The 21,027-nt window shown below is 58.6% G+C and overlaps 1 protein-coding gene across 1 annotated transcript in view; it reads left to right on the plus strand.

Annotated features, from left to right (window-relative positions):
• The first annotated feature begins 2,573 nt into the window (after positions 1-2,573).
• The window catches only part of TTBK1 (tau tubulin kinase 1), a 30,223-nt gene continuing 11,769 nt past the window's right edge, over positions 2,574-21,027 (plus strand). The window contains exons 1-12 of the mRNA XM_040982981.1: positions 2,574-2,681; positions 6,715-6,862; positions 7,162-7,235; positions 7,452-7,592; positions 8,342-8,446; positions 8,818-8,883; positions 9,322-9,414; positions 9,504-9,629; positions 11,400-11,554; positions 13,287-13,518; positions 13,720-13,895; positions 14,891-15,467. Of these exons, the coding sequence (XP_040838915.1) occupies positions 2,574-2,681; positions 6,715-6,862; positions 7,162-7,235; positions 7,452-7,592; positions 8,342-8,446; positions 8,818-8,883; positions 9,322-9,414; positions 9,504-9,629; positions 11,400-11,554; positions 13,287-13,518; positions 13,720-13,895; positions 14,891-15,467 (2,001 nt within the window). The remainder of the gene's footprint in view (positions 2,682-6,714; positions 6,863-7,161; positions 7,236-7,451; positions 7,593-8,341; positions 8,447-8,817; positions 8,884-9,321; positions 9,415-9,503; positions 9,630-11,399; positions 11,555-13,286; positions 13,519-13,719; positions 13,896-14,890; positions 15,468-21,027) is intronic.

A 21,027-nucleotide genomic window follows, 5' to 3' on the forward strand; every position in this document is an offset into this window, starting at 1 on the left:
GCCCGCCCCGCCCCGGCCCCGGGGGATGCGCCGCCCCGAGCCGCTGCCTCCGCTGCCGCCGCAGCTGCAGCCGCAGCGGGCACAGAGCAGGTGAGGCGGGGCGGGGCCGGGCGGGCCGGGCCGGGGGCGGGAGGGGGTGCTTGCCGCGAGCTCCGAGGGCCTCCCACCCAGCTCGGCTGCAGGCACACAGCGTGCCCTGGGCTGCGGTTGCCGGCCGAGCAGGACACCGGCCTGCACCGCCTGCACCGCCTGGGCCGCAGCCCGAGGCCTGGGGCCGCTCCCTGCCCCCAGCACGCTCTCCAGCTGGTCCTCCAGGGATTTTGCTCCTCGTTGCTCCCCAGCGGCGTGCCCTGTCCGGTAGTCTCGTCCCACTCTCCTGTCAGCCGGATAGAGGTTATTCCTCTGCCTCCCAATCTCATCTCTCTCCTCCTGTCCCTGCATTCCTCCCACTAGCCTCCTTACCTACTTCTTCCTTCTGCACTGTGCCGGAATCCCAGCGTGGGCCTGTATGGTTCCCTCACCTGTCCTTGTGGTTCACCTGTCTCAATGGTACCTGATCCTGTCCTCTGATCCATCACTCCTCATCCCTCCCATTCTCCTCTGCCCCTTTCCACACTCCTTTCCACCTGTGCCCAGGACCTCCCACTGGACTCCCACATGCCCACACACACCTGGCACACACCTGGCCAAAGCACTCAGCCATGCATTTTCATACCAGGACAAGTCCCCCAGTCACTAGCTAGGCAATCCTGCTGCCTGGCACACGCATGCACACATACACACGGCACATGCATGATTGCACATCTGTGCGCACATCAGTGGCCTTACACAGGAGAGATGAATAAACATTTCTTCAAGTTCTACCTCTCATGCAAGCTCAGGGGCCTGAGGGGCAGTACTGGGGCATCCAAGTCGCTGTGTGCATGCGACCTTCAGGGACAGACGGGGGCAGGGGAGAGGCCCGGGTCTGTCCTTTCCCCTCTTGCCCGTTCCCTTCAGGTTCACCTGTCTAGGCATGGAGGCAGGACACTACTTTACCTCATCAACCCACAGATCGCACCATCCTGCGGTGGTCACCTGGTTAATTTCCGAGACCCCCACCCTCCACAGGGGCAATTGTTTCTTGAGCTTGCGGTCTTGGTCCCCAACCCCCCACCTCTTCTTCCCTCTGCTGCCGTCCTGTTGCTCACAGCCCACAGCGGTAGGAGTGATGTGGATTCCACCTTGTGAAAGACAAAGTGGCAGGTGTCTCTCCCTGAAGCCTGCTCTGCCCCTCATGTCCCTCTGGCACCCTGTGACCTGGCCAAAGTTGTGTCACATCCCCTCTCCCTGCCGATATCAGGATGCCTCCACCCTGGAGCACCCCCGCCCCAGAAATTTCTCTTCTCCCAAGACAGGACAAGTTTGGATAGTTCCCACCCCATTAATGGGTGTCTCGAGCCACTTGGCTCTTCTCCTTCCCTCTCCTCCTTCCCGAGCCTCAGTCCTAAGTTCCTCCATGCCCTGTTTTTCTTTTCTGACTGGGACCCTCCAGGGTCACTGTGCTGGCACAGTGTTGCATGAATAAAAAAAAAAAAAAACTGTTGGGGAAGCATCCAGGTTCCCCAAAGCTGTGTTGGGTTGGTTAGCAAAAAGCTCAGAGAGTCATTTCCTGTTGCACCTGCCAAACACACACACACACACACTCCAGCCCACATAGGCTCACAGACACAGGCATAAAGACACACACTTACCGTGGCGATGCATGCACAGGTGTACACACACACATGCACACATTGCAACGCGTGCCTCACCGCTGGGGAAACGCCCACTTCTGTCTCTCCCAGGGCTCCAGAGCTTGCCCCTTGCTGGTCCCTGAACTCACCCCAGCCCACCTGAGGCTCCTTGCCTTCTGATGGGCTTCTCCTACTTCCCTGCTCTCCCAGTTCAGCATGGCCACAGGGCTCCGGTCCCCAGAGAGCCACCACCTCCTCCTCCCTGGGCATTGGCCTCAGGGGATGAAGTGTCTCCTCTCCCTTTTCTTTTCCCCTGGTGCATAATCAGGTCACTCTGCCGTGGCTTTCTCCTGGGTCACCTCAAGCTCAGGAGGTCCTGCCTTGTCTCAGAGCCTGTGACGCACAGTTGCACGGGCATCCTGGGGGGCCCACGGAGATGTGGGAGCCGTGGAGCCCAGGTCATACGACTGGTCCTTAACGGTGCAGGCTTCCTTGACCGTGACAAGGTCCCAGTCCAGAATGTCCTCCTGGTCTGTGAATTCTCTCCACCTTCATTGGCTAGCAGTGGTCTCTAACCAATGTTCTCCCCACTGCCTGAGCAACCACTGTTCCCTGCCTTTTTTTGTCAGCACTTGGGCCCCACTGCTGATTTCACAGGGCCAGTTTGTACCTCCAGCCAGCAATCCTTGGAGCACCTACCCAGGGGACCCGGAGAGGATGCTGACTGGCGGAGTGCAGCTGGCAGCCTCCGCACCTGCCAGGTGCGGCAAGGTCCCCACTTATGGTCCCTCACTGCTCCCCCAGGTAGATGGCCCCCCCAGGGCAGACCCTGCGGACACCCCTCCGTCAGGCTGGCGGATGCAGTGCCTAGCGGCTGCCCTTAAAGACGAAACCAACATGAGTGGGGGAGGGGAGCAGGCCGACATCCTGCCGGCCAACTTCCCGGTCAAGGATCGCTGGAAGGTGGTGAGTGAGTGACCCTGGTGCTGGTGGGGCTGGAGGCATTGGGAAGGAGGAGGGGGCAGGGGGGAGAGGGGTCGACCTAAAGACCGTTGCCCTTAAGGTGTGGGGGGTTGTCCGGGACTCATTTGCAAAGTGCTTGCGGGTCATCATCTTTGCCCACACATGTGGACAATCGCTCCCTCCCAGCACCCTCTCTCCAACTCCGCCCTCGTTCATCCTCTCCCCGCTAGGTCACGTTGGTCGGGCCCAGCCTGGAACAACTCCTGGTTGGATGTCTGGGCAGGAGCTGCAGAGCTCAGTGTGGGGAGGAGGGAGGAGGGGGTGGGGGAGGGGGCTCGCTCTCCCTCTGCCCGGACCTTGGAGAAGGACAGTGAATGAGCGCGTGTCCCCTCCGCTTCGGCAGAGGACGCCGAGGCTTGTGCGTGGGGAAAGAGGCCCTGCAGGCGGCTCCCACCGCAGCCGCACTCCATCTTCTCCGTGCACCCTCCTCCCCTCCCTGGTTTCTGCGGCAGGTGCAACATGCCGAGACTCCATCTCCCAGCGTGCTCTTCTCCTCCAGCCCGGGACTTTAGGCTGCTCGGCCTGCTGGGAGTTGTAGTGCGAGCTTCCCCGGGGGAGGGGGCTGGAAGGGAGGGGACGCGCGGGGGTCGAGAATGGCAGCGTCCGGCGAGTAGGGCCTCTTGGATCGGATCCTCGCTTCCCTTTCTCTTTGTCGCCTAAGAGCGCGCTCTGTGTTCTTATCAGTGTGGGGGCAGGATGGCGTGGGGTGGCAGCGTGGGCAGAAGCAGCATGTGAACTTGTGGGTCTGCCCGGGGAGGAAGGGAGAACAGCCGAGGTCAGGTTTACTCTGCGCGTGTGCATGTGCGTGTGTGTGTGTGCGTGTGTGTGTGTTGGCGCCCGCCCGAGGACCGTGGCTTGGGATGGGGGGGTGGAGATGGCTTGCCAGGGGTGCAGGCCTGGGGAGGAGGGTGGAGCCTGAGTGCGGGCGGGTCTCCATGGCAACAGCCTCCGGGCCGCCGCGCAGGTCCCATAGAGGTACTGAGAGGCCAAGGTGGTGGTGTTTTCAGGGATGTCTTTTGGGGGTCTCCGGGAGAGCAATATGGTGAGAGGGGGAGACTCCTAGGGACCCTAAGGATGAGAAAGGGGCTGTGTGGGACTTCCAGAGAGACAGTGCCTTGTCATCCTGGAGAAGTTGGGGCAGGAGCTAGGGTGATAGTGAAGGAAGGGGCAGGAGGGTCTGGAACTTTCCTGTACTTCGGGGAGTTGGCAGTGGGAGATGCACTGGGCAGAAGTAATCAAGAGTAGCTGAGGGTGGCCAGGCCCCCCTACCTTTCTGCTTAGACATTTGCCGGGCTAGGGAAGATGGAGGGAGTGCGCCATCTTATGCCAGGGAGGCAAGGCTTGGAGACCAAGAACAGACTTCCTGACCTGGCCTGTGGCTGGGAGAAAATGGGGCTCCAGTACCCCAGGCAGCGAGAGGGTAGTTAGCGACAGGAACACACAGCATTCGTTTTGAGCCATCACTGTCACCATGCCTGCACACGGCGTCATCTCAGCCACCTGTGGCATCAGCTCCTGATATCACAGGTGTGGGAACTGAGGCTCAGGATTGGGTTATGGGCAGGGGGACCAGGTCTCCCTGGCTGATGGCTTAGGCATTTGCACTGTCACCTGGGGGCATCAGAACTGGGCCCAGAGTCCAGGCTCCTTTCTGCCCTTCCAACTTGAGGAAAACCTTCAGCAGAGTTTAGGACTGTGAAAGAACTTAGAAGACGGGGAGGAATAGGGCCTGGAATGTGAGATGGAGAGTGTGCTCCCATTGCTGGACCCTGGACTAGGTCTGCGCCTTCCTCAGCAGTCAGAGCAATGCTGGCCAGAAAAGTTTCCACTTCAACCTCGAAGTTATTTTTTCCCCTTCTTATTTTCTTCTATGTTTTAATTGGATTGCATCTCTTAATTTTTATTTTTCTTAATATTTCTAAAAAGATGTATGATTTGGTAGAGAAACACAGATCTTGCATTTACTGGGTTGCTTCCCAAATGCCGGCAGCAGCTGGGGCTGCTCCAGGCTAGAAGGAGCTGGGAACTCCATGTGGCTGGCAGGGAGCCAAGTCCTTGAGCCGCCACCTGCTGTCTTCCAGCAGAAAGCTGGAACCACGGGCCAGTGTGGTGGACTAGCGACTAAAGTCCTCGCCTTGAAAGCTCCGGGATCCCATATGGGCGCCGGTCCTAATCCCAGAAGCTTCACTTCCATCCAGCTCCCTGCTTGTGGCCTGGGAAAGCAGTAGAGGACGGCCCGAGGCCTTGGGATCCTGCACCCGTGTGGGAGATCTGGAAGATGCTCCTGGCTCCTGGCTTCAGATCAGTGCAGCACCGGCCATTGTGGTCACATGGGGAGTGAATCATCAGACAGAAGATCCTCCTCTCTGTAAAAATCTGACTTTGAAGTAAAAATAAATAAATAATTTTTAAAAAGAAAGTTGGAGCCGGAAGCAAGTCAGGACTCAAACCCAGGCTCTGTCATGTGGGATGCACCTGTCTTATGCCAAGCACCAACTCGACTCCCTTTTGATTTTTTAAAGGACTATTTTTAAAATTTATTTATATTGGAAAGGCAGATTTGCCCCTCCAATCCCCTTACCCCCACGTGTCCTGAGTCTCTCTCTTCCTGGGCATGTCCCAGTAGAAAGCTGCTATGGTTTCTCTCTGTATTCCTCTTTCGTGGACACAAGAACCCCTCTCTTCCCCTAGGACCCACCTAGCTGTCTGCTTCCCTTCCTTCTATCCTTCTGGAGTGGGAACCTGCTGGGAAGCTGCGGTCCTTTAGCTCCACCACCAATCTTGGCTCAGGTGCTGCGAGAGCGGAAGGGGAGGGTAGCAAGGTAGACGCAGCCGGCGGGCGGGGCACGAGTTCACCTGCTGGCAGATCTAGGTCATCAGAAATTCAGGGCGGGGGTGCAGGTGGGCTCTGGGAGATTCTCAGAACAGGGAGGCCAGCCCTGAAGGTGGCTATGGAGAAGCCGAAACCGAGACGAGTCATTGCTGACAACTTGGCACCTCTTCCCTGCTCCCCTACCACTGGCCAGCAGCCCCCCTGCGTGCTCCTCCTCCCCTGAACTCAGCATTGTGCCTCCCTTCCCCTCAAAGAGCTCGGCCATGCTTCCCGAGGACTGAGGACTGTGTCCAAAGCCCCTCGCACCACCCGTCTGCAAGTGGGAGTCTTGGCCCGATCTGGTGCAGCACAGGCACAGGCACCTAGCCAGCCACGTGACCCTCAGCAGTGGGTGTGGCTGGGATACCCATGGCCCAGCCCCTCTCCGGAATATCTTCTCCCACCACTGACACCCCAACATGTGCTGGCTGCCACAGGGGGAGCAGTCTGGGAGGCCCTGGAGCTGGTTTTCCTTCTGGATGGGGGTTGTTCAGTCTAGATGGGAGGGGCAAGGGAGGAGGAGAGTATATGTTGTTCTTCTAGAGAAGAAAATGTCCAGGGTAGTCCACTAGGCCCTTTATAATCCAGTGCAAGTCTGTCCCCTTGTCTGTGTGGAGTCACACATCTTTGCTGTCTGCTCTGCAAGCATGTGTGCACGTGGGTGTGCAGTCACATGTGTACATGTGTGTATGTGTGTGTGCATGCAGGTGATGGAAGCCTGAGGGCTGAGCTCTGTCCCAGGCACTAGGACAGGAATTTGGGGCACTGATGCTGGGGGTGAGGCAAGGAAAAGAGGCCTGTTTATAGTCATCCATCCTGACTGCACCCATCTTGGCTGCTCTCGGAAGCTAAGCAGGGTGGAGCCTGGTTAGTACTTGGATGGGAAGAAAGAAGACCTGGAGTCATACACACACGCTCACACACACACACACACACACACTAGTACTTGGATGGGAAGAAAGAAGACCTGGAATCATACACACACGTGCACACACACACACACCCTGGCTCCCGGCCCCTGAAGGAAGAGCCACAACTGCTGGCTGAGCTGAGGAACTGTCCAGCATGATCCCTGAGGAGACCCCCTCTCCTTCATCCCTGTAGCTGAAAAAGATCGGGGGCGGCGGCTTTGGTGAGATCTATGAGGCCATGGACCTGCTGACCAGGGAGAATGTGGCCCTCAAGGTGGAGTCAGCCCAGCAGCCCAAGCAGGTCCTCAAGATGGAGGTGGCCGTGCTCAAAAAGCTGCAAGGTGTGGGCCTGGGTTGGGCCGGGCAGGTGTGGGGTGAGGGAGGGATGCTGCAGCCAGGCTCTCAGAGCCATGCTCAGAGAGGTAGCTGGGGAAGAGGGGGAGTACTGTGGCTGGAAGAGGTAATAGAGCAGTACCGGGATGGAAATGAGGGAACCAGAGTCTAACAGACATGATGGGGCCAAGGGCAGGAGAAAGTGATGGGAGAGGCACCCTGGGGTCCAGGGCTGGGGTGGGCCAGGAATCAAGGAGCCCTCACATTAGGGTTGGAGTTGGGAAACCTCCCTCTCTGTGCCTCTCAGGGAAGGACCACGTGTGCCGGTTTATCGGTTGTGGGAGGAACGAGAAATTCAACTATGTAGTGATGCAGCTTCAGGTGAGCCCCCCCCCCCCCCGGCCCACACGCCTTCCCCTCTCCCCCTGCAGGTCAAAGGAGCAGGGTAACTGGTTGCTGGGCAAGCGGAGGGTGGGCACGGACATTCAGGGAAGGGGCTGGGAAGAGTCGGGGAAGGAGGAGGCTAGGATGGCAGCTGAGGCTGGCCTGTGGTCTCATCCTCCTGTCTGCCCTCCCTACCCTGCCCTCCATCTCCAGGGCCGGAACCTGGCCGACCTGCGCCGAAGTCAGCCTCGAGGCACCTTCACGCTGAGCACCACATTGCGCCTGGGCAAGCAGATCCTGGAGTCCATTGAGGCCATTCACTCGGTGGGCTTCCTGCACCGGGACATCAAGCCGGTGAGCCCCCCTCACCCCCAGACTCCGCTCCCCGACACCAGTTGTGGGCACTCAGCTTTGTCATCTGAACTCCTCCTGCTCTCCACCCTGAGCTCCTGCTCCTCCTCCTCTTTCTTCAGCTTCCAGTGGGCACACCCCCCTGCTGCCCCATAACCATGGCCATGGCCGCGTCCTCACATCTGTCCCACTCTTCCCTTCTTTGTCTCTGATCCTCCAGTGGCCTGTGAACACAGAAAGGGCAGGAGCTAGGGGAGGATGGCAGGGTGAGTGGGAGGGAGTGGGGGGCTTGGAAGGGAACTCCCAAGGAGTTGACTTGGTGACCTCTTGGATCTTGATGCTGGGAGAAAAACTCCCCACCTCCAGGGATCAGAAAAGTGGCCCTATGTCATACAGTGCCCTGTGGCCAGATAGCTACCCTAGACCCTGTCACCAGGCCGAGGGTTTAGAGCTGTGCCGGTCCAGGTTTACGACCTGGCCATTTCACCCTCTCTTGCTGTTTAATCTTAGAAAAGCCCCTTCTTGCCTGTGATCTTCAGTTTCCTCATCACTAAAGGGACAGACCCGTAGGCAGCCCTCAGATAAGGCACGGTGCCCACCACACATGCACACACACACAGGCAGTCATGCATTTGAGGTCTTCCTGTGTGTGACTGCATGCCCCTAGCCCTCTCTTAACACCCCTCATGGTGGGTTGGGCAGTTGGAGCCCCCAGTGCTGGCTCATGGCTGCTCTTTCTTTGTTGCTGGCAGTCGAACTTCGCTATGGGCAGGCTGCCCTCCACCTATAGGAAGTGCTACATGCTGGACTTCGGGCTGGCCCGGCAGTACACCAACACCACAGGAGACGTCCGACCCGTGAGTGCTACCACATCCTGGGGACCTAGGACAGTGGTGGACTCCCCTACCCCCACCCCAGCCCCACCCCAGCCTGGCGGTTGATATCTGTGTCCCCCAACTGAGGCATGCACACCAAGCATGGTCTCTTCTCCCTCCTCCTGGGCTCTCTCAGGGAGATGCCACAGCCACGGCCAGCAAGCTGTACACTAGAGGCAGGTGTGAGATGGACGAGTCACAGGGTAGGTCTTGGGTCTGCTCTTAGCCAGGCGACCTTGCAGAGCAAGGGGGATGAAAGCAAAAGGAAGCCAGGGACAAGACAGGGCTAAGCTAAGCATACAAGTGGCCAGGATGGAGGGGTGAGCCTCTCATTGGTGGTCTCCTCTCTGCAGCCTCGGAATGTGGCCGGGTTTCGTGGGACTGTCCGCTACGCCTCAGTCAATGCCCACAAGAACCGGGTGAGTGGCAGGTGTGGGCTGAGGCAGGTGGTGGCCATGGGAGTGAGGTCAGAATGGAGTGTTATTGCTGGAGCAGGGGGCAGGCTGGTGTTAAGGAGGGGAAAGGAGAATGGGGCAGGGACAGGAATCTGCCAGCTGCGTTGGGAGAAGGTGACCCTGCTGGCATCCTGAATGCCCATTCTCTTCCTCCTCTTCTTCTGGGACATCTGTCCTTTTTGTTCCCACTGTGGAGGAGGAGGGGGTGACACAGGACAGGCAGCTATGTCAACTTGTCGGTTTGTGTGTGTGCTGACGGGCTGGGGACAGAGACCCCAGCTCCGTCATCTGCAGGAGGTCTGGGTGTCAAGCCTCCTTGATTAGTGTCCCTGGAGAGACGTGTAGCCATCCACGCCCAAGGGAGGTCATGAGAGCCATGGGTGACTCGCTGCCCGCCCCCAGGAGATGGGCCGCCACGATGACCTGTGGTCCCTCTTCTACATGCTGGTGGAGTTCGCAGTGGGCCAGCTGCCCTGGAGGAAGATCAAGGACAAAGTGAGCCCCGGGTGCGTGGGGCTGGAGAGGGCGGAGGGGTCCGGCATGGGGGCAGCCGGGCTGCAGCTCCCTCGCCCCGTTGCCTGCAGGAGCAGGTGGGGATGATCAAGGAGAAGTATGAGCATCGCATGCTGTTGAAGCACATGCCCTCGGAGTTTCACCTCTTCCTGGACCACATCGCCAGCCTCGACTACTTCACCAAGCCCGACTACCAGGTATGAGCCGCCACACTCCCCCCGCCCCCGGCTCCTCCCCTCTCCCAGATGCTGCCTGACCTGAGCATCTGCTCTAGCCTTGCCCCAGTCTTCTGCCTGCTCTGTGCTGTGTCCACAGCAGTCCCAGCTGGAGCTGGCTCCATCCACATGTTAACTCACTCATGCTTGGCAGCCAGCCTCTGTGCACCTCGCATGTTGCTATGATCCCCTAAACCTGAAGGAGCCTCAGCGGGTTGTGGAGGGGTGATTCCTAGGTCACAGTTAAGGAAACAGAGCAGGGATGGCTTCAAGTGCAGGCACTTGGCTGTCACCGAGCAGAGGGGTGCAAACGGCTCAGCGTGATAGTGTGTACCTACACAGACCTGCCTGCCATGACCTACGCACTCATAGGCTACACACAGCAGATTAGATGGAGTATGGAGGAAAGGATGTGATGGAGAGGTGGGATCAATACGAGGCATTGAGGCTGCTGTTGGGTGACACGCCCAGCTTTGCAGGCAACACTTCTGTCATTTCTCCTTTTTGAAAAATTGTATTTTTATTTAAAAGGCACAGTTATAGAGAGAGAGAGAGGAGAGAGAGGGATCGCACCTGCCCCTTTACTACCTGAATGGCCGTAACAGCCAGAGCTGGGCTGATCTGTAGCCAGGAGCCAGGAGCTTCTTTTTGGATCTCCCATGTGAGTGTAGGGGTCCAAAGACTTGGACTATCTTCTGCTTTTCCAGGCACTTTAGATTTTAGCAGGGAGCTGGATTGGAAGTGCAGTGGCTGTGACTTGAACTGGTGCTCATATGATATACCTAGCACTGCAGGTTGAGGCTTCACCTACTGTGTTACAAGACTGGCCGCGTTCTTTTTTTAATAAGCAGAAGGCATGGACTCACAAGTAATGAGGGCAGCAGAGTATCCTAGTAACTATGCAAGCCAGTGACCTCAGCACGAGTGGTCACCGCCTGGCATTCTCTGTGTGTTGGGCCACGTTGGAATGGCTATGGTTTCTTCCCAAGGTGACAAGAATGATACAGCCACACCAGAATCTTAGAGAACCGCAGTCATATGTGTGTGCTGCCTGGCGTAGCCAACACTGTCAAGCAGCTCCCCCATCCCAGCCCGGTGCTCTTTGATTGCATTCCAGGCATGAGGAGCACACAGTGGGCACACAATCCAGGGGTTCCTGTCAAGAGCACATGCTGAGTGTCCCAGAGCAGGTCAAGCCGGAAATGGCCTGGTCTGGGGGCTTTGGTGCGGGGTGGGGTAAGGCACTCATAGCCACTTAGTAGCCCCTGTCTTCTTCATGACCCCCGTCACCGGCAGAAGTGGCCGCAGCTCTTGGCTCAGGCCAGGTGGGTCCTTGGGGCCGCAGCTGGACAGTGTGCAGGCTGCTGTGGTCACAGGGCTGCAGGTTGCTGTTGAATTCACAGCAGTGTTCTGCGCCCAGTACCCAAAGAGGGAGGGAAGAAGGGCAGAAGCATGGGCAGGGTGGGGAGCCCCCCCTGAAGGGAGGCAGCCAGTGCAGATTGGGGATGGTGGCAGGCAGGGGAGATGGGGCCCGCCCCCAGGGTGCAATGCCAGATGATTTTGCTTGCATGCTGATTTGCATAATATGTGCATGTTTTCGTTTCAAACCCTTGTGCCTTTCTTCCCCTCCATGCCTGCTCTAGACTGCTCCCTGCCCCGGGAAGTCCCTGTCTTTCCCCCTTCTGTTATCCTGTCCTTCTGGCTGGCCCCTGGGGTCACCTGTCTGTCCTCCCACCACCCCGCTCCCTGCAGTTGATCATGTCAGTGTTTGAGAACAGCATGAAGGAGCGGGGCATCGCCGAGAACGAGGCCTTCGACTGGGAGAAGGCGGGCACTGATGCCCTGCTCTCCACCAGCACCTCCACCCCACCCCAGCAGAACACCCGGCAGACAGCAGCCATGTTTGGGTGAGTCTTGGCAGGGGCAGGGGGCAGGCAGCTGGTAACCCCCTGCCTGGAGATGTTCTAGCTCTCCTTGGCTACACCAAGCTGTGTTTCCAACACTTGGTGCTTGTTCCACAGTGGAGTTTTGGAACTCAGGGCGACTGCACCATAGACACACCCATTCTTTTAATTTTTGCTTTGTTTTTAAAGATTTATTATTATTATTTTAATTGAAAAATCATATATACAGAGAGGAGGAAAGACAGAGAGAAAAATCTTTGATCCACTGATTCACTCACCAGGTGGCCACAATGGCCAGAGCTGAGCCATCTGAACCAGGAAATTCTTCTGGTTTCCCACTCGGGTGCAGGAACCCAGGGCTTTGGGCCGTCCTCGACTGCTTTCCCAGGCCACAAGCAGGCAGCTGGATGGGAAGTGGAGCTGCTTGCATTAGAACCGGCGCCCATATGGCATTCCAGAGCGTGCAAGGCGAGGACTTTAGTCACTAGGCTACTGCGCTGGGTGCAGGCACCCCCATTCTAAGTAGTGTCCTACAGAGAAGTTTCCAGTCTCGGTGAGTCCAAAGTGATGTGAGTACCTGAGTCCACAGCTGTTGTTGTGCTTGTCATTTAGGTCCAGAAGTGGACTGAGAATGCTTAGAGACCCTGCTAACCAGGTGCTCTCAGCTGATGGATGATTTTTGAACCGGAGGTGGCCCAAGGAGGGGCTGGAATGAGCAAGACAGGGTCTCCAGGACACACTTTTTTAAAAAAGATTTATTTTATTTTTATTGAAAGGCCAGATTTGCAGAGAAAAAGATCTTCCATCTGCTGGTTCACTCCCCCAAATGACTACAATGGTCAGAGCTGAGTCAGTCCTAAACTAGGAGTCAGGAGCTTCTTCCAGGTCTCCCATGCCAAGTGCAGGGTCCCAAGGCTTTGGACCATCCTCTGCTGCTTTCCCAGGGAATACTCAGGGAGCAGGATGGGAAGTGGAGCAGCTGGGACATGAACCTGTGCCCATATGGGATCTTGGCACTGCAGACTAAGGATCAGAAAGTTGAGCCATCCTGCTAGCCACACACATTTTTTAAAATTAATTTTTAAAAAAGTTTTACATAAGGAGAAGGAAATGACACAGATCTATCTGCTGCTTCACTCCTCAAATAGCCACAACAGCTGGACCAGGCTGAGGCCAGGAGCCCGTTATTCCCTCCAGGGTATGGGGGCTCAAGCACTTGGACCAACTTGCACTGCCTTTCCAGGCATATTAGCAGGGAAGTAGATTGAAGTGGAACAGCTTGGACTTGAACCTGAAAACAGCAGGTTTTGGAGGCAGCAGCCTAGACACTGGTCCCTGGAGGACGCATTTAGTTGAGAGAGTCCACAAGACTTGACATCACATGGTGGTGCCTGGCATTTGCCTAGGCAGTTCCAAAGCTGTCTAGAAAAAAGCCAGGCTGTGAGCACCAGTGGAAACCTCACCGGGCCTTGACGCCCAGCAGGAACTGCTGAGGAGCTACAGCTGCCTGAGCGCCAGGTCCAGGGTAACCTCATGACCTCAAGACAAGAGGTTCCGCCGGTTGCCACGGCTTTGAGATCCCCTGGTCCATTAGGTTGGGACACTCCCAACCCTGTCAGGGCTGCCTCTGTGCCCACTCCTATCAGGGGACCCCAGCACAGACCACGGCAGCTGTAGTAGCAGGAGCAAGTGCTTCTCTGTCAACATTGCACACACCATCTCCTGGCCTCTGCAGGGTGGTCAATGTGACACCAGTGCCCGGGGACCTGCTGCGGGAGAACACGGAGGACGTGCTGCAGGGCGAGCACCTGAGTGACCAGGAGAACGCACCCCCAATCCTGCCAGGGAGGCCCCCCGAAGGGCTGGGTCCCAGTCCCCACCTCATCCCCCACCCCGGGTGTCCGGAGGCTGAAGTCTGGGAGGAGACGGACGTGAACCGAAACAAACTTCGGATCAACATTGGCAAAGTAATAAGGGCGCCCCTTGCACCTCATTCTTGGGTCCCACCTACTTCCCCCTGGTGGGAGGCATTCCCTGCTGTCTGCCTGCCTGGGTGTCGGGTCTCCCCTACATCACCATCATCATCACCATAATTATCATCATTGTCATCATCACTACACCTTCCTCATTGCTACTGTGTCAGCTCACAAGGCTCCTCTCTCCCGCAGACCCCCTGTGTGGAGGAGGAGCAGAGCCGAGGTGTGGGGGTCCCCAGCTCCCCGGTGCGTGTCCCCCCGGATTCCCCAACTACCCCAGTCCGCTCTCTGCGCTATCGGAGGGTCACCAGCCCGGAGTCAGAGCGGCTGTCTACCGCCGATGGGCGGGTGGAGCTGCACGAAAGGAGGTGGGTCCAGGGATGGGCGGGGCCATCACCCATTGATCCCCTCCCCCTCCACTCGACCAGGCTGAAGGCAAGGCAAGGTGGGAGGCGACAATGTGGGGAGAAGGGAGTGGTCCACCTGGAACCATGCTTGGTGGGCATCCATGACCTGGAGGGAGTGGGGGGAATCCAGAGTCCCCATGCCTGCCGGGAAGGGTCAGGGCTGGACAAGGTGTGGGAAGGTACAAACTGGAGGAGAGAGAGCTGGGGTTCTGGGCACCACAGCTGAGTATGGGTCAGGCCATCACTGGAGTTGCCTGCTCCCGGGAGCAGCCAGTCCCTGCCTGGCGGCTAGGATCACTCCAGGGGAGGGGCTGTGTATGTTCAGGATGCTGAGCAGGCAGCTGACCTGAGTCATGTCAGGTATTCAGGTGCCCCAAAGCACACCTGGGGAGACAAATAATACCCACAGGCTGGGATACTCTCTGTGATGGGGAGGGGCCTGGACAAGAAGCTGTCTTGTGGCAGATGGCACCTGGAGCAGGGTCTAACAGCTGGGGCGGGGGAGATGGGCGGTGGCACAGAGGTGTGGGCAGTGTGGGCTATGAGGGTAGGGATCAGGTGGAAAGTGATTGAATAAGAGCTGGATCTGGCCAGGAGGGCAGGAGACTGAGCCCCTGGAGGTTTTTAGGCCAGAACCTTATGAGGCCCATGTAGGGGGTGAGAACCCAGGCAGGCAGGCTGTGGGGGAGGGCAATGGATGAGCCCAGAGAGCCAGCTGCCAACCCCAGGACCAGAGAAGGAGCAAAAACAGAACTGGCTTTAGGACCTGGAGTTTAGGCACTGGTAAGCCTTGGGAAGCATTTATTGGATGAATGAAGAAAAGATTTCCCAGAAAATAAGATTGGGTGTGTGACAGCCAGCAGGTGACTTGGCCAGGCCCAGGGAGGAGTGTGGGAGACAGACTCCACTTGACGCCCAGCACTGAGCATCCCCCCGGGGTGGGGGTGGCCTTTCAGGTCGCGGATGGATCTGCCTGGCTCGCCCTCGCGGCAGGCCTGCTCCTCACAGCCGGCCCAGATGCTGTCAGTGGACACAGGCCACGCCGACCGGCAGGCGAGCGGTCGCATGGACGTGTCGGCCTCGGTGGAGCATGAGGCTCTGAGCAACGCTTTCCGCTCGGTGCCGCTGGCTGAGGAGGAGGACTTCGACAGTAAGGAGTGGGTCATCATTGACAAGGAGACCGAGCTGAAGGACTTCCCGCCAGGGGCTGAGCCCAGCACGTCGGGCACCACGGACGAGGAGCCGGAGGAGCTGCGGCCGCTGCCCGAGGAAGGCGAGGAGAGGCGGCGGTCGGGGCTGGAGCCCGCTGCCACCGCCACTGCCATGCGGCCTCGAGGACGCGGCATGCACCCCCTGGCTGAGGAGGACCTGCGGCATGTGCCGCCCCAGCCGCCGCCACCCCAGCTGAGCCAGGCCGAGGGCCGTTCGGAGACCTCCCAGCCCCCCACGCCCGGAAGCCCTTCCCACTCACCCTTCCACTCGGGACCCCGCCCTCGCCGGAGAGAGTCGGACCCCACAGGCCCGCAGAGACAGGTAAGCGTGGGCTTGCACCCCACTCCAGATCCCAGACACTTGGGGTTCAGGAGGGGAGGGGGGCCTGGTGTGCAGCCTGCAGCGCCCCATGCATCTGCGTGCTGGTTTCAGTGGCAGGGGACAGGCTGAGAGGTCCAAAAACCATGCAGGTGACAGGGTGTACTGAGGCTGTGCACAGGGCTGGAGGGAGCCCGTGGGCCATCAGGAGAGTCTTGGGTAGCCCTCTCTCAGGTCTGTGGGGCTAGGCCAAGGTTGGAGTATGTTGCTGCAGGCTTTGTGACACAGTGACATCGGTTGCTTGGAATGGTTCCTGTGGCTGCCAGATGAGCTAGATGCTGGAGGTGGCTTGGGCTGTAGCCATGGGAACAAGTGTATGGAGCCGAGGGGTGCAGGGGAGACACTACGGCAGGGCGACTGTGCTGTGGGGTGGGGTGGGGGAGCCTACATCCTCCTGCTCCACATGCTCTGGGAACACCAGGATTGAGGGGGGACTGAAAGGAACGGGCCAGGAGCCTGCAAGGCTCAGGAGAGAGAACAAAGCTAGAGATGCAGATTTGAGGGTACTGGAAACTATGGAAGTGGGCGGGGCGGGGAGGCCCCCAGAGGAGGGCAGAAGCTGCAGAAGAGGGCTGCCCTGGAAGTGGTCCAAGCATCAGGTTGGCTTCACAGTGGGCCATGTGAGGGGGGAATAGGGTGGAGGAGTCTGAAAGGGAACAGGGATGGAAGGGGGGCGCCAACCGGGCTGCCACGGCATGCGAGGGCCGGGGCTCTCAATTGTCAGGCTGAGGAGCAGGGACACGTCTTCTGGTATTTTGTGCCACTGGTGCAGCTGGCTTCCGGGTGGGGGGGTGGAGGCTGACCTCTGACCTGGGAAGTGGATGGTCACTCTTGCACCGTGTGCTACATGAGGTCATGATCCCCTCAGCGGGGCTAGGGAGGGCCTCAGAGGTGACATGGGAGGGAGCTCAGGGCTGTGCTGTGTTCTGCTTGGTGCCAGGTGCAGGGCTGGCTGGGGTCCAGATGGGGGAGCATTGTGCTGCCTCTGGTTCAGGCTGGCAGACCTGGGGAGGAACATACTGAGCCCCAGTCCTGCTACAGGGGTACCTGAGCCCTGAGGAGTGTACTCCCTGACCTTGTCTTGGATGCTGGAAATGGGGGACTCAAAAAGCAGCAACTCTCAAGTCCTCACCAGAGAGTTCCTAGCTGATGAGAGTGAGTGGCTCAGCTGTGAGAGTGTGGTGCCAGCCTGACTGTGCGGTGACCCATTCCTGTTCCCTCTATTGCCGGCACGTTGGAGGCAGGAGACAGGGCAGGGCTCCCATCTGGGCTCCTGGAGTTTGTTAGGCCAGAACCTTATGAGGCCCATGTATGGGCTGAGAACACAGCCAGGCAGGATGAAGGGTGGCAGTGGATGAGCCCAGAGAGTCAGCTGCCAACTGCAGGGCCAGGTGGGTGCTGGCCCTGGCTGCAGTCCCGCTGTGCTCCCTGGGCCCCTCCCATGCAGTCACTGAACACTGGCTGAGTGTTTCCTATATGTCCCCTATTGGAGACTTCAAGGACAGTGCATGACGACGGATGGTGCCGGTGTGGAGTCAGGACAAACCCAGAACCAGAAGAGGGAGGTCCAGGTTCTACCAACTTCCTCCTTGGACAGGCATTCCACAGCTGTGGGTGTCATGGAAGCTCTAACATGTGCATCACCATGCATGTGGACCTATATGAGACGCCTGTATGCAGGTGCACAACTATTGAGTGTATCTAGCATGCCTGCAGTGGGCATGCGGTGTGTGGAGAACTACAAAAGCCTGAACATCCCAGCTGGAGCTGGAATAATGAGAGTGGTAATCTTGAAGGCATTCATTGTAGAGCTGGCCCTTAGTTTGTATCTATGGGTGTTCCTCACAGCACCTCCAAGAGCAGGCAATTAATCTTGATTTGAAAGGTGAGGAGCCAGAGACTCATTTCCTGGCCTCTGGAACCAGGCTTGTTGCTGAGTGGAAGAACTGGGACTTGAACCCAGGGTCTGGGCTTAGCCACTCCATCTGAGACCTTGTGTGTTTAGCAGGAACAGATGGCTTTTGCGGGGTCAGCTAGGGAGCCTGGAGTGCCTGCAAACGCCCGGGACACACCTGCAACTGGCTGGTGCCAGCAGGTCTGGCTCTGGTCATGCCGGCATGCACGTGGCCTCCGTGTGCACCTGGTGGGAGAGCATATGGGACGTGCCACGTTTTGCTGAGTATTTCAGCACAGCAGCCATCCCCTTCCTGCCTGAGGCGAGTGCTGAGCCAGCCTGCATGGAAGCCGGGACGTCCAGACCTGGCTGCACGCTGCAGTAGAAACTTGTAGAACTCTCTACCTGCCGAGGGGGCTGTGAGTTTCTGCAAGAACACGCTCCTGACTCTCTTTTTGCGAGGAATCCCTCTGCAGCTCAGTGTGCCCTGTGCGTATATGATGTGTGAACTTTCTTGTGGCAGCAAGTGTGAAAACACAGAGCAGGCCTGGTGTTGGAGCATCTGTTTGGGGGGGGGAGGGCACTGTGTGACACCTCCAGGTATTTCCTTTGCACTCAGCCAACTTTCATCTCTGGGGGAACCTCAGGTGCAAATGAGATGGGGCCAAGAGCGCCAGGCACAAGGACTGGGCAGGCGGAGAGTGTGTGGTTGGTTGGTGGGGGAGAGGGCCGCTTACCATCCTTTGCTGCTGTCTGTTGCGCAGAAGGTTAGCAGTCCCTGGGGCCACTGGAACAGTTGCCTGCCACATGCTGGACAGTGTGCAAGAGGCTGGGGACAAAGATGATTGGAACTTCATTCACAGTCCTAAAAGCTGCAATGGCGAGGCAAGGCATAGCAGCGGGCACCGCAGGCACAGCCGGCTGGGAGCTAGCCAGGAGTGAGTGCGTACCAGGAGCCAGGAGCCCCCTGGGAATGTCAGGGGTGGGATTTCAGCCAGGTGTCGGGGCACAGAGGTGGCTGCAAGATGACTTGCCTCAAGGGCTTCCCTGTCAGCCTAGAGTCACTCTCTGGCTGCTGACCAAACTCTGACCTCCCACACTTGCTGTGTGGGTAGCTGGGGCCACCTTTGGTTTCTCAAGGGGGTACGGTCCTAGACCCCGAACTGTCAGTGCGCATGGGACTACTGGGAAGCTTCCTAGGATTGGCACGAATGAAGTCCAAAGGGAAAGTAGAGTGAGAACAAAGAGAATGTTGTTGGAATGTTCTACCCCCATCCCCTGCCCCGCCATACACACTTGTCCTGCAGACGAGTCCTTTATGTACCCACCCGTGCTGTGTCGTAGGCCCCTCGTGCATTAGCGCCCCCCCCCCCCCCCGAGAGAGAGTGGTCCAGCCAGTTCTCACTGCCACACTACACACCCTTGGCTTTGTGAGATAGGGAAGGGCTGGTGACAGGCACACAGGCCACACTGCAAACCCCTGCCCCCATGCTTCCCCGGGCACTAGGGCGGGATTCCGCCTGGTGCCACTGAGGCAGCATCCTGCCATGGCCTCCAGTGAGACCCTTCTCCTGTTGTGCGCTGGGACAGTGCCTCCCCACCCACCTGATGCTATTCCCAGCACAGAGCCTTACAGCCTCCCAGACAAGGAAACTGGGGCAGGGAGGCAGTTGTGGGGATGTCCGATTCCCTTGAGACCTTGACAGCCGCCGCGATGGGGACAGGTACATGGCAGAGTTCTGGTGCAGGGGGAGGAGCCTGGAGCCTATTAGGTTCAACACAGCTGCCACACTTGCTGACCAGTCTTGGGATTTGGGGAGTGGGCAGTTCTCCAAACTTCAGAATGACCTTGAGGTGGGACCAGGCCAGGCAGGCTTCCCCGAGGAGGTGAGTGACCAAGGGCTCTTGCAGGAGACCCTGGTGTGAGAGGAATCCGGGCTGGGGAGGGGCTCCGAGGCAGGACCTCGGCGCCGGGGGCTGTGAGCGGTGGGTGGCCCCCGAGACACAGAGCTGTCGAGTCTGTGCCTGACGCCTCTTTTCCCTCCACTCTCTTGGTCTCTTTCAGTTGGAGGAGGACAGACTCTCGGGGCACTCCCTCCCGCGGTACAGCCCCCTGCGACGACTGGCGTCCTCCGTGTTCTCCTCCTCCACGCTGGAGACGGAGCACTACCCTCACGGCGGCGGCGGTGGCGGCTCCTCCGGTTCCCTCATTCAGCGCAGTCGCTCGGCCGAGAGCAGCCCCGTGCGCGCGCCTCACCGGCGCCACGCACCCCTGGCCGCCGGCAACCACAGACTCGTACCCTCGGTGCTCCGCATCTCGCGGTCCCAGCTGCAGCAGGTGTGGGCCCGTTTTACCCACAAAACCTAGGCGGGGCCGCCCCCCCCTCCAGCCTGGAGGGGGCAGGTGTGGGGGGGCGGGGAGTAGGCAAAGACCATGGGGGGGGGTCCTTCCCAGGACGCAATAACCGCACACTCACACTCCGCCCGTCGCGCAATACAGGCGCCAGCCCATCCCCCTTACCCACTATCCCAACGCACCTCGGCCCAAGGTACTGTAAGGCTGCCCCACAGCAGCTCCTTGCTAGGTGCCAGCCACACAGTTCCAGGAGGGCTGGCTCGGTGGTGCAGTTGTGAGGCAAGGACAGAGACATTGAGCTGAAGTCACCCCAGGAGCTAGGGTTCAGATGAAATGCCAGTGCCAGTCAGGGTGAGAGGAGGCATCTTGGGTGGATCCATTTGAACTGTGCATTCTTAGAGTGGCAGGGGCCCAAGCTCCCTGCAGAGGCTGGGCTTGGTGTGCCTGCTTGTGTGTGTGTGTGTGTGTGTGTGCCCGAGGGCACATTTGATGTAGGGCTCCGCAGGTAGCCTTGTGCACAGGCTGGAAGCCCTGGGCCAGCTGGTGTAGCATGCCAGGGTGGGGGGTGGATGGCCGTGTCACCTAGTGAGCCTCCCCCAGGGGACAGAGCCCCTCCCACATCTCATCCCAACTGGCCTCCGGCTCTGCCAAGATCTATAGGTCATCCATCACCTCCCTCCCACCTCCCAACACACACCAGACAGGATGGCTTGATCTGCACCAGCTCCCCATGAGCTAAGACCAGGGTACAGGAGAGGCACTGGACACCCAGCAGTGAGGGTATCCTGTTTGAAAGTGGTGGCCAGAAAAGTGGTTGCTAAGCAACATCTGACCGATCCCAGACAGGAACAACCCACCTCTCCCCTACAGGGTGGTCCTCTCCTGCAGGTGCTCAGGCCGGCAGGGAGGGGCAGAGATGGGGGAGATAGAACGAAGGGTAGCTCAGTCAGCCAGGGAGTTGGTGCTGCCCAGGCAGGGCAGGGGGTCCACATGCCAGGTGTCACTGCAAGAGACCTCAGGGCTCCCTGTCTTCATTTGTGCCTGTGCTGGCTAGAACTTCCCGACTTGGGGGACGGGAAGAAATGGGGTGAAGAGGGTGTTAGAAGGGTACTGAATCTATAAGGAAAGGAGGAAGTATGAAGTTGTGCAAAATGTTCGTTTCCGTGAGATAGTGTGTGTGTGGACTGGTGCCAGTGACACGGCTGCCACGGATGAATGAATGCTCAGGTTACGCACTGTGCAATTTCAGAGAG

The sequence above is a fragment of the Ochotona curzoniae genome, unplaced genomic scaffold (assembly GCF_017591425.1).
Source record: "Ochotona curzoniae isolate NIBS_2020 unplaced genomic scaffold, NIBS_Ocur_1.0 contig_3819, whole genome shotgun sequence".
NCBI lineage: Eukaryota > Metazoa > Chordata > Mammalia > Lagomorpha > Ochotonidae > Ochotona > Ochotona curzoniae.